Genomic DNA, 12,274 nt, shown 5'->3' on the forward strand with positions numbered 1-12,274 from the left:
TAAGGTATACAACATAATGATTTTATGTATTGCAAAATGATTACCACAATAAGTTTAGTTATCATTCATCACTACGCATAGTTACAAATTATTTTCTTCTTGTGATGAGAACTTTTAAGATCTGTTCTCTTAGCACCTTTCAAATATACAATACAGTATTGTTAACTGTAATCACCATGCTGTACATTGCACCTCCAGAACTTATTTGTCTTATAACTGGAAGTTTGTACCCTGACCACTTCCACCCATTTTGCCTACCTCCCCACCCCCTGCCTCTGGAAATCACCAATCTGTTCTCTGTTTCCATGAGTTTGGCTTTCTTTTTAGATTTCACATATAAGTGAGATCATATACTACTTGTCTTTCTCTATCTAACTTATTTCACTTTGAGTTATTTTTTTTTAAAAAAAGGAATTGAGGTGTTTTTAATTTTTTTTTTTTTTTAAAGAAATAGCCAAATACATGCAGTGAATAAACCGTTCTATCTGGATGCATTCGCTGATCTCCTTTCTCTGAGTCTGTCTGTCACTTTTGGCTGGCAGGTTGAGATGTTTAAGAGATTCAGGGTGTGTTAGGTTTCCTCATCCTAAGTGGTTTACACACGTGTGTAAAGCCACATAAAATCAGCTCTGCCATTTTGATTTTCCAGAGACGTAGATTTAGTAGTCATCTTATATGTTATTTATTTTGTTTCCTTTCGCCTAACTTAGGAGGTTGGCAAACTATAACCAGTGGGTCAAATACAGTCCGCTGCCTGCTTTTATAAATAAAGTTTGATTGGAACACAACCACACCAATTTTTTATGTATTATCTCTGAGCAGCTGTTTTTGCCCTATAATGGCAGAGTTGAGTAGTTGTGACAGAGGTCATGTGGTCCACAAAAGCAAAAGTACTTACTATCTACCCCTTTACAGAAAATGTTTGCCAATCCCTGGTCTAAATAGTTTATGGATTAGATTACTTTCTCTGAATAATTTTTTTCCTCCCTGCTTAGGGGAGCGGAAACGAAAACTTGTCTGCACCAGGGAATCTGATCAGCTTACAGTTTCTGATCAAAGATGCGATCGGCTGCCCCAGCCAGGACCCATTACTGAACCTTGCGGCACGGATTGTGACCTGAGGTGAGGCCGGTGTTTCCTCGTGGTCTTTACTGCTGAGTTGTGAGGGTCTTGTAGGAGGTCTCTGCATGTGAGGAGCAGAAAGAGGAGGGGTTGGTCTGTCGTTCCCCTTCCTTGTGTTTCAGTGAAATGAGCATTAGCCAATTTCCCATCCCTCTGAAACTGATTATCTAAGACATATGCCTGCAGATTCCTTGTTCTTCTTCTAAGAATTAAAAATAGCTAACAGAGTACAGCACTTGCCAAAAAAAGTTCTCGTTTGACCCTCACAACTCACTACGTAGGTGTTATTATGATTGAATTGCATCTTCTGCAAAAGATTGGTTTGAAAGTCAACAGAAAAGGGGGAAAATTCATCCCTCAAAGTATCTGTAATGTTCTGTATCCACCCAGAGTGTATAAGAACCAGGAGAAGAACTCTTACGCACATGAAAGTTGCAATGCACTAAGGTAGGGTCATAGAAGGAACTAGAAGAAAATCTATATACAGATATCTAGCTATGCAAACAATTCTGTATTTAAGAAAAGTATGAAATCTGAGGCAAGAAATGTTGGATGAGTGGAGAATTCTAAAGCTTTCCCATTTGCCTGCAAGGTTGACTGTGTCGTGTTTGAATATTAGGTAGCCTGGGGGTTGCGTTATATAGTCTGCATGTGAGTTAAATGCAGATAAGATGAGTTGGTGCTTTATCCTCCTTTCACAGAAGAGAAATCAGTGTCAAGCAGTATGGGAACTTGTTAAGGTCTCACTATTCATAAGTAGCAAAGTGAATACTGGAGCCTTTTGCAGGTTCCACATCACCATGCCAAATTCTGTCAAGTGGTGTTGGCAGCCTGTGGTGCTGGAGTGAAGATTCTGAGGCACTCTCAAGGTTCTGACAGAAAAGAGGAGTGCTGTGATCAGTTAGTAATGTCTGTCGGGGGACTAGAGGAGGAGACATGGCACAAAGGCCACATCTTTGCCAGTCCTGACCTGAAGGCTCTGACTGCAAAGTCCTGGCTCTTTCCACTACACTACACTTCCTCTCTACAGTGTCACTGACCTGCTTGCTCGTTGGCTTGTTGGAAAGCATTGACAGAAGTCACTGTAGAGAGAAAAAACCCAAGACATTAAAAGGCAGACATTTTTACTAGGCAGTATTAGTTCTTGTTGTAGGTAATGTCCGTATAAAACCACTGCTTCAACCAATTGAGTTAAATTAGAGTTAAAGGTCTTTTCAGAAAAATAATTAGTTAACTAATTGTTGAACTGAATTAATCACTAAAGTTTAGGGGGAAAACATTGAATTGAGGTGGATTCCTTGAGGCACAACCTCAATAAATTGGGAAAGGTGACATTTTCACACTAGCCTTATGTGAAATTATCACTGATAATGATAATATCATATTACTACTAATAAGTAGTTAATAGTAATTAATATTAGTAATATTAATTTTATTCGGAGTGGTAACTACTCTGAAAATAATAGAGTCAGTCATTTACTAAAAACTATTTTTAACAGTTATATATTATCCTATTAATAGTCTTGTGTTGGGGCCGGCTCCGTGGCCGAGTGGTTAAGTTCGCGCGCTCCACTGCGGCGGCCCAGGGTTCGGATCCTGGGCGCAGACATGGCACTGCTCATCAGGTCACGTTGAGGCGGCGTCCCCCAACAACCCACAACTATAAGGACCTGCAACTAAGATATACAACTGTGTACAGGCGGGGTTTGGGGAGATAAAGCAGAAAAAAAAAAAAAAAAAGAAGATTGGCAACAGTTGTTAGCTCAGGTGCCAATCCTTAAAATAAAAAAGGAAGATTGGCAAGAGTTGTTAGCCCACGTGCCAATCTTTAAAAAAGAAAAATAGTCTTGTATTAATGGGATTGTTCTTATATTATCTTATTATCTTATATATGTATATAATCTTATGCTATTAATATAGTTATATTTGTTGTTAGTGCCATCAAGTCGATTCTGACTTCTAGCGACCCTGTGCACAGCAGAGTGGAACCCTGCCCAGTCCTTTTTGGACCACCCTCTCACCTTCCAGTGCTGTTATCAGGCAATGTTCCACTGCTATTCATAGGGTTTTCATGGCCAATTTTTTCACAAATGGATGGCCAGGTCCTTCCTGGTCTGTCTTGGCCTGGAAGCTCCACTGAAACCTGTTCACCATGGGTGACCCTGCTGGTATTTGAAATATCACTGGGGTTGCTTCCAGCATCACAGCAACACATAGCCACCACTGTGTGGATATATAGGGTATATAGCCTATGTAATTCATGTCCTATTCATTCCTCAAACAACACAATGACTGGAATTATCATTAGCCCCACTTTACAAAGAAGGAAAACAGAGGCTGAGAGAAATAAAGCAAATTGCCCGAGGTCACACAACTCATTAGTGAAGGAGCAGGATTCAAATGGCATCTATCTGACCCTGGAGCCTGTACTATTAAACCCTAGGAGAAATCTGTTTTCATTTTTAATTCAATCCTAATGATGAGTGACACTCATTGATCCTCTTTCATGTGGCTCTTCTTCCTTTGTGAAAAGAAATAACTCCCAGGAGTTTTTGGCCCCATCTCTGTTCGTACCTTACTTGGACCCTTTAGTGGGCATTTCTCACTGGCTGAATCAGACTGGGCTGGTAGAGTCTCAGGTGATAAATGCAGATATTGTGCAACTCCCACCCGTAGTGCTAGGCATGCTCTTATAATCTCAGGGAAGACAAGTTTGTACAAAGCGTTTCGAGGAATAGAACATGAACATAAAAAAATAAAAGATTCTTTAAGAACCCTGTTTAAAGTTTACCCAGGGAGCACCAGTTTGGGGGTGGAGATAATGTTTGAACTGTTACTTTGAGAAACTAATATTTTTCACTTCAAACAGAACTCTAAATTAAGCCACAAATTAGTTTGTGACGATGCTGGCTGATCTGAGGTTCTCCAAAGTTTCCCCTGCACTGGAAGCCTTCAGGTATAAAACAGAAATCAAGCAAATTTTACAAAGCGAGTGCATTGAAAGGTAGCCTCGAATCCATAAGAGTTTTATGTAGAATTATACGGAAGATCTCAACTGGATTTGTCTTCCAACTTTGTATTATTGGTTTATGTGAAGTTAACACGATACTTGGCTGGAGAATAAAACACCAAGGGTAATAATAATAACAATAATAGTAATAGCTACTTTCCTTGAGGGTCTGCCATGTGTGTTAAATGCTCTGCACGCCTTGCCTCATTTCCTCTTCCTAGTAGCGCTGTGAAATGGATCCTGTTTTCCCCCATTTCACAGATGAGGAAGCTGAGGCTCGATGAGGTTAAGTGACCTGCTGAGGGTCACTTAGCTAATAAGTGTTAGAGCTTGTCTTCATACCCAGATCTTTCTGATTCCGTAACTCATCCTCTGATTTTTATTAAAAATCATTTTGTAATTCTTAGGGAAAGCCAGAGCTTAAAGTCTTTTCATTTCATCTAGTAGGTGTGTCAAAGATGCTATTCTAAATTCCCCATTTAGAGAAAGTCACCTTTTTTTTATACTTAATTTAAAAAAAAAATACTGAAACTCCACTGAGACCAAAGGAAGATAGCAGCTCAGGGAACAGGCCTGGATGATAATAGTGTCTCCGGCAGATTAAAGAAAAGAAGGAGAAGGAATTATGATCATGTTTTTGGTAGAAATGTCTATGGTAGAAGTGACAGAACTCAGGGGTAAGAATTAAGAAAAAGAGAGAAAAAGGAGTTTAGGATTAGCTTAGAAAGCATCATAACTAGACAGATGCACGCTCACATCTGCAATTAAATAGAAGATTGTGTTTGTCATCATTCAAACTCATATTTTCGTGACTTTTATGGATTATTGGAAAAATAAAGTTGTTCACTGGAAAACATACAAAGACACAAACTGAGCCCAAAGAAGATGTTCTGTCTTTCTTCTGTCAACCTGACAGTCGATGCAATTGTAATTTGTACTAATTATTGCCGAGTGGCTGTTGGAAAACTGAAAGACTGGAGAGGGGATTGTTAACTGGTCAAACTCTAAAATGGATTTTCCCAAAGTGTGTTAGTGAAACACTAGTTCCGTGAGATGATCCGTGGCAGACCAGTATATTTGAGAAGACGTACTATCTCCTCCCCTAGGTGGAGATTCATAATGCTGATTAAGATTTTGAAGACCCTGAGAAGTTCTGCAAAATAGAAACCTGCTTAAGTCAGGAGTTCCTAAAATTATTTAATGCCACAATGTCCCACACACCCAAGAGACAGACATATTTTTTCCATTTTCACTTTTAACAAACACTTTGCTTTTCTGAAGCATAGTAATAAAATACAATTGTTACGTGAAATGAACTGAATGAATTCAGAACACTGAAGTTAAGACGACCTTTCAAGGAGAGAATAAGAACCAAAGGACAGCATTTTGAGAAGAACTTTTCTAAGGCAGTGCTATGACCTTTCCACAGACTTCCAGGTTCTCCCCTCAGATTCTAGGGATTGTGTGAATGTCAGAGAGATTCCACTATACTTTTCCAACCTGAGCTGCTGGTGTATTTTCTTCTGGGGACAGGATACCTGCCTCCCTCATCCAGGATGGAAAATAACCTTTCCACAAGGAAACGGTAATGAAGGCAAAGAGAAGGTAGCCAAGAATCAAAGGGCAGATGAAAGTTCCAGATGCCTCTGTTGAATTGGTCCACGTGTTTGCCTCACTTCCTTAGGGAAGTGAGAGTTTGCCCAAATTTAACTTTGACAGGATGAGATAAAGCATTGTTTTACAACCCCTCATTTAGCATGTTCCGGTTAGAACAAAATCCCCAAAGTACTATGTCACTCTAACGGAAAATCTCGGTAGCCCACTTTACATGCCAAATGTGAAAATAGGTCAACTCTGACCTACTTTCGAGCATTTGTGAGAAATTCCAAGATAAGCACGTGCCTAGTACTTGCCTTTTCTGGAGTCCTCCCCCTGGACAGGTATGGATGGAAGAATGCTTAGGGCATTGGTGTTTGGCAAACCCCCGAATTTCTGAGCAGTAGAGAATTAACAATCAAGAGTGATTCAAATGAAGTTTATAAAGGAATTATCCTTTTTGGATTGCTCAATTTAATCAACAAAATATGTTTCAAGCTCATTTATTTAGACTGTTGTATTCAGTTTAAGCATGTTTTTCTTTTTAAATTTAAGCACTGACCATGTTCCTGGGGCATTAAAAGAACCAGTCTATTTATTAGCACATACTGATTACCTACTGTGTGCCAAGAAAGGTTTATTATATGTCCTAGGAGTATGAAGGTGCCAATGATTTGTAGATTCAAATCTAATTTTCAATGTGTATAATTGGGTGATGGGGAGAATGAATAGGTGGAACCTAGAGGATTTTTAGGGCCGTGAAAATACTCCAAATGATCCTATCATGATGGATATATGTCATTATACATATGTCTAAACCCGCAGATTATATAATACCAAGAGTGGACCCTAATGTACACTATGGACTTTGGGTGACAATGATGTGTCAACGTAGGTTCATCAATTGTAACAAATGTACCATCTGGTAGGAGGTGTTGATAGTGGGAGGCTATGCATTTATGGGGACAAGGGTATATAGGATATCTCTGTGCTTTTCTCTCAGTTTTGCCATGGACCTAAAACTGCTCTTAAAATAATAAATTCTTTTTAAAAAAATGTATAATTGAGTTGTATAGACTATGGTCCGTGTTTTCAAGGAACTTACAGTCTTTATTCACAGATAATAATGTACAATTTAGCACACTTGAAATTCACAATTACAGTCCGAATTATTTATTCCTTTGTTAATTCACAGAATGTCCATTGACACTGTCCAGCACAGGCCCACATAAAGGAGGTTTCCAGGGATGGTTTCCAACAGGGGTTCCCTGTTAGAAGCAGCCGACTTGATAGATGAAATGCTGGGTTGCGTGAACCTTTTAAATATAAAATTAGTTTTTTTGCTCTGTTGAATTCCAATGTTTTTTCCTTTTTGGTTGCTTGAATTTCAAATTGACTGTATCAGGGGAGAATCTTCAGAAAGATAGAACCTCCAGCTATTACTCTGTAACTTCCATGTACATTGGCAGCCATGAAAAGTACATGGATGTGTTGGTTTAAAATTGAATTTCAGTAACCGACTGTGGCTTTGAGTTTCATGGTATTTTAGTTAAGGAAGAAAAAAGAACTCAATTCTTCCACCAGTTGAATGTAGATAAAACATATATATTTAACAAAAATGTTGGTTTCTCGCCATTGTTTATGCACAGGTGGCACGTTGCCAGCAGGAGTGAATGTAGTGCCCAGTGTGGTTTGGGTTACCGCACATTAGACATCTACTGTGCCAAATATAGCAGGCTAGATGGGAAGACCGAGAAGGTTGATGACAGCTTTTGCAGCAGTCACCCCAAACCCAGCAACCGGGAGAAATGCTCAGGAGAATGTAACACCGGTGGCTGGCGCTATTCGGCTTGGACTGAAGTAAGTTGGTTCTCACTCAAAGAGAGTCTTCTTCTTGAACACTTAGTCTGATTAGTTGATTGTGACTAATCAACTAATACACTGGTTAGAACTGCATTGAGAATCCCCATTTAGGCTGTATGGAAAAGGGTACCATGATTGATTTATAATGCCTGACCCCATTCAAGCTCTATGAAAAAGAGAACCATGATCAATTTGTAATGTCTGACATGGGCGTGGCATATGGAAAATTGGGAGTGATGGAATAACCCAGCCAATCAATTTTTCAACACCCCACAGGCCAATTTTATTTTCCTATGTCAATTCGCTAATATTGTCTTTAATATAAACCTGAAAAATAAATTGGTGACATGAACAGATACACCCAAAATGACAACTAGAATTGACCAGGGTTGGTTGGTTGGTTGGTTGGTTCTTAAGGGCTGGAAGAGACAAGCAAGCATGGCCAGGATCTTGAGCATGCTTGATAAGAAACTCAGCAACAGTTCTATTTAGTTTTTTGTCCTTTCAGTGTTCTAAAAGCTGTGACGGTGGAACCCAGAGGAGAAGGGCCATTTGTGTCAACACAAGAAATGATGTACTGGATGATAGCAAATGCACGCATCAAGAGAAAGTCACCATTCAGAGGTGTAATGAGTTCCTTTGTCCACAGTGGAAGTCGGGAGACTGGTCGGAGGTGAGATGGGAGGGCTGTTATTTCCCCTTAGGTCATCTCTGAGACTCTAATTCTGAGTCTTTCCTGGTCAGTTCAAAGCTAAACCTGCTGCACCTTTTTCCTACCTCCCCTTGAGGAAAAAACAACTCCAGTGCTTCACCTGCTCCGTGACTGTTGTACTGGACATGACTGGTCCACTGGCAACCTCACAGGCACAGTGGGTTTGGCTGGGTCGCCCACCATAGTAGCTTCTTTTGGTGATTTTGGAGTTCTAGTCCCTCACCTTCCCTCTTCTTTGAACCCTAGCTAAGTTGCTAGGAAAAGGAAATCAGAGCTTTATTAACTATAAAGCTGTATTGGCTTAGATCTGCAGTAAAAAATGAGGTTTCCTACTTCCTCATCTCTAAAATAAGAGAATAAGAGGGAGCTGTCTGACTTACCCATCTAGTTGCTAGTGAAAAACTTGGAAAAAAGAGAAAAGCTCAGGCTGAGTCTTCCAGATTTATGCCTTTCTCATCCCTTACCTGATGAAGCAGGAGGCAAACCCTCCATTGCTTAGCACAAGTGGCCCCAGGACAGCAAGAGAAAGAAGGCAGAGCTTCTTCCTTGCTTTTTTGGTGCAGTGTTAGTACTCACTATCATCATAGCCCAGTGAGATTCTCACCAGGCAGGTGACTCCCTCCACTTTCCTTCCGGGAGAGCAAGTAGAAGGGAAGCAAAGTTCTCTTATTTATGGGCCAGGTCAGGAATGTAGGGAAAAACACGTTTCCCTGCTCCAGCTTCTACGTGCATTCCCTTATCTCATCCACAACATCAAATAGAATGTGAATTTTTAAAGGATGCTATTAATGCCTATGAAATGGCAGACAAGTAACAGTGCGTGCAGTTAACAAGGTCTGATTCCTGGACAAATTAACAACAAGCCTAGTACTTTTGTTCCCTGTTAACAGGCTGCCTTAGCTTAAACTGTAACATTTGGTTTAAAAAAAGATGAAAGAAGGTATTGGGCTTAAGTTTTACTTGGATAGCTAGTACTAGCTAAAATGTCATTTCAAATTAAGTAATAGACCTTTGCAAGAATGCTTAATAAAATAAAGGTGGAGAACATCAAACTGTATATTCAGTATGATCCAACCTTCCTTAGATAAAAAGACTGGGAAGAAAATAGTAAAATGTCAGTAACAATTATCCCTAGGTAATGATATTTTTGGGTCATTGTATTTTTTCTCTTTTATATTATGCTGTATTTTTTAAATTTGCTACAGTGATCATGGGTAATAATAATGGTTATATTTAACATTTATTAAATGAACGTTTGCTAAGCACTTTACTTGCTAAGCTCTCATTTAGTTTTCACCATTCTTTGCAGTAGGCACTATTGTTATCCGCATTGCACAGATGAGAAAATTGAGGTACAGAGAGAGAACTTGACTTAGTATCCATAGCTGGTTGTATTGGTATTAAAACCCAGATTGGCATGACTCACAAATTCCCCACACTTAACTCCTATGCTAGTAAACCATGAATGCTGTTTTTCAGTATTTCAGAGCATGGTGGTGGGTTGAGTTTATTCTGTGCTTGAAACTGCCCCAGAGCCTTTATAAATACAGAGTGAATGAATGAGTGAACAAATGAATGAATGAAAAGAATGAGCCTCGATGTATTTACCAATTGCTATGAGAAAGAGCAATTGCTGTGGGGAAAAAAGCACACCTGTTCCTGCTAATCAATGAATAACCCCCAGGACCTACAACACATTGTTCAAAAATGACTCTAACTGGCTGTGCTTTTTATTACAGTGCTTGGTCACCTGCGGAAAAGGGCATAAGCACCGCCAGGTCTGGTGTCAGTTTGGCGAAGATCGATTAAATGATAGAATCTGTGACCCTGAGACCAAGCCAGCCTCCATGCAGACCTGTCAGCAGCCAGAATGTGCGTCCTGGCAGGCAGGTCCCTGGGGACAGGTATTTTGAATGATAAAGTTCTTAACTACATTCTTTCTTCTTATCTGGAGAGGGCTTGCAGAGGAGCATTCCAGTGGCTTGGGTTTAACTGCTGTGTCTTGCGGCTTGCGCTATACCTCCATGGCGCCTGGTCAAGCACAAGAAACTCTGCAACCATTTTGCCCCGCTTCTGAGGGTTGCGGCTTGCCCTGCTGGAACTGATTATTTCCTTTACAGACCCACGTGCATGTCTTTGCCCTTGGGTTAGAACTGTAGCTTGAGCACAGGAGCATTTGAGCAAATTCACAAGAGATCTCGTGTCTGGTTGATGTTATCTCCCAGCGTGCCGCTGTGGGTCTGTCACAGAATGGGATCCAGCACCAGTGTCTTTGGCAGGAGGGTCTGGACTGGGATTTGAAAGGGGTGTTTTGGCTCCCAACATCACGATTCCAAAGCTTACCTCTCATAAAGAAGTCAGACTCTTCAAACAGAATTAATTAGATCAAAGGTTGCAGAAGCATCTCGCTTTGAAAGAATCTTTTCCAAGTTCCCTAGTCTGCAGGTTCCACAGTCTTAACTTGAACCATTCTTAAAGGAGAGAGTGAAAGTCTCCCTTGGGCTTGCATTTGAGAAGCCACTGCTCTTGGAATTACCTCCTTCCTAATATAGAAGCAAAAGCGTTCTGGGTATTATTTAAACAGCCCTCTGAGTTCCCAAGAGAAGCAGAGCAGCTGTCTGCTGTCACTTACGTAATCTCGTGAAGAATGACTCTCCCTCAACCCTGTCTAGCCACAGCCACAGCCACTTCAGTCCTCCAGCTTATGTCTTCATTTCCAACATACATGCGATAAATGGGAGCTGCTTTATTACTACTCACCCTTACAATTTCTGTCGTTAACATTAACACTCTCCTGAATCCTCCCCATTACACAGCAGCCCCAATCAGAATGGCTGATCATGTCTGATGGCGCTGAATAAGCAGGGAGAGTCCATACACACTTTTAAATCTTGCCTCCTGTTTGTCCACATCTGCGTAACTCTTGGAGAATAGCAAGAAGAAGAGAGCACAGCTCAGGGTCACTATTAAGATTTGAATATAGCATCTTTTAGAACTGACGGACCTATGTTTTTATCCATGTCTACACCAGGCCAATCCTAGCCAGAGATTTGTTCTTCCTTTGACTGAACATGGAATTCAGGGTAACAAACACTTTTTTTTTTTTTTTTTGAGGAAGGTTAGCCCTGAGCTAACTACTGCCAGTCCTCCTCTTTTTTGCTGAGGAAGCCTGGCCCTGAGCTAAAATCGTGCCCATCTTCCTCTACTTTATAAAATCGTGCCCATCTTCCTCTACTTTATATGTGGGACGCCTACCACCGCATGGCATGCCAACGGTGCCGTGTCCGCACCCGGGATCCGAACCAGCGAGCCCCGGGCCGCCGAGAAGCGGAACATGCACAACTTAACCGCTGCGCCACCGGGCCGGCCCCAGCAAATACTTTTAAAAAATATTATTTGAGAGTAATTCATGTTCATAAGGGAAATTTTGCAAAATATAATTTAGCAAAAAGTAAGTAAACTAAACACACTCCTAACTCTATATGTAGAGATTACTGGTGTTAATATGTTTATGATTTTCTTCTAACATTTGAAAACTAATATTAGGATTGTACTTTGTCTATTGTTTTTGAATTGAAGGAAAACTCATATCAAAATTAACCATTTTAAAGTGAACAAATCAGTGGCATTTAATACCTTCATGGTTTTGCGTAACCACCACCTCTATCTAGTTCCAAAATATTTTCATCACCCCAAAATACCCATTAAGCAGTTATTCCCCTTTCCCTTTTGTCCCTGCAGCCAACAATCTACTTTCTACTCCACTGATTTACATATTCTGAGTATTGCGTATAAATAGAATCATCCAGTATGTGACTTTTTTTGTGTCTGCGTTCTTTCACATAGCATGATGTTTTCAAGGTTCGTCCACGTTGTAGCACATATTTTTACTTCATTACTTTTTATGGCTGTATAATATTTCATTGTATGGATATAGGACAATTTGTTTATCCATTCATCCCTCAATGGAC

General features: G+C 40.2%; 1 protein-coding gene across 6 annotated transcripts in view; it reads left to right on the forward strand.

Annotated features, from left to right (window-relative positions):
- The window catches only part of ADAMTS9 (ADAM metallopeptidase with thrombospondin type 1 motif 9), a 165,605-nt gene that overhangs the window by 65,819 nt on the left and 87,512 nt on the right, over positions 1-12,274 (forward strand). For all 6 annotated transcript variants that reach the window (XM_023620115.2, XM_023620118.2, XM_070237265.1 and 3 more), the window contains 4 exons: positions 996-1,122; positions 7,378-7,588; positions 8,100-8,264; positions 10,043-10,207. In XM_023620115.2, the coding sequence (XP_023475883.1) occupies positions 996-1,122; positions 7,378-7,588; positions 8,100-8,264; positions 10,043-10,207 (668 nt within the window). The remainder of the gene's footprint in view (positions 1-995; positions 1,123-7,377; positions 7,589-8,099; positions 8,265-10,042; positions 10,208-12,274) is intronic.

Source organism: Equus caballus, chromosome 16, assembly GCF_041296265.1.
Source record: "Equus caballus isolate H_3958 breed thoroughbred chromosome 16, TB-T2T, whole genome shotgun sequence".
Taxonomy (NCBI): domain Eukaryota; kingdom Metazoa; phylum Chordata; class Mammalia; order Perissodactyla; family Equidae; genus Equus; species Equus caballus.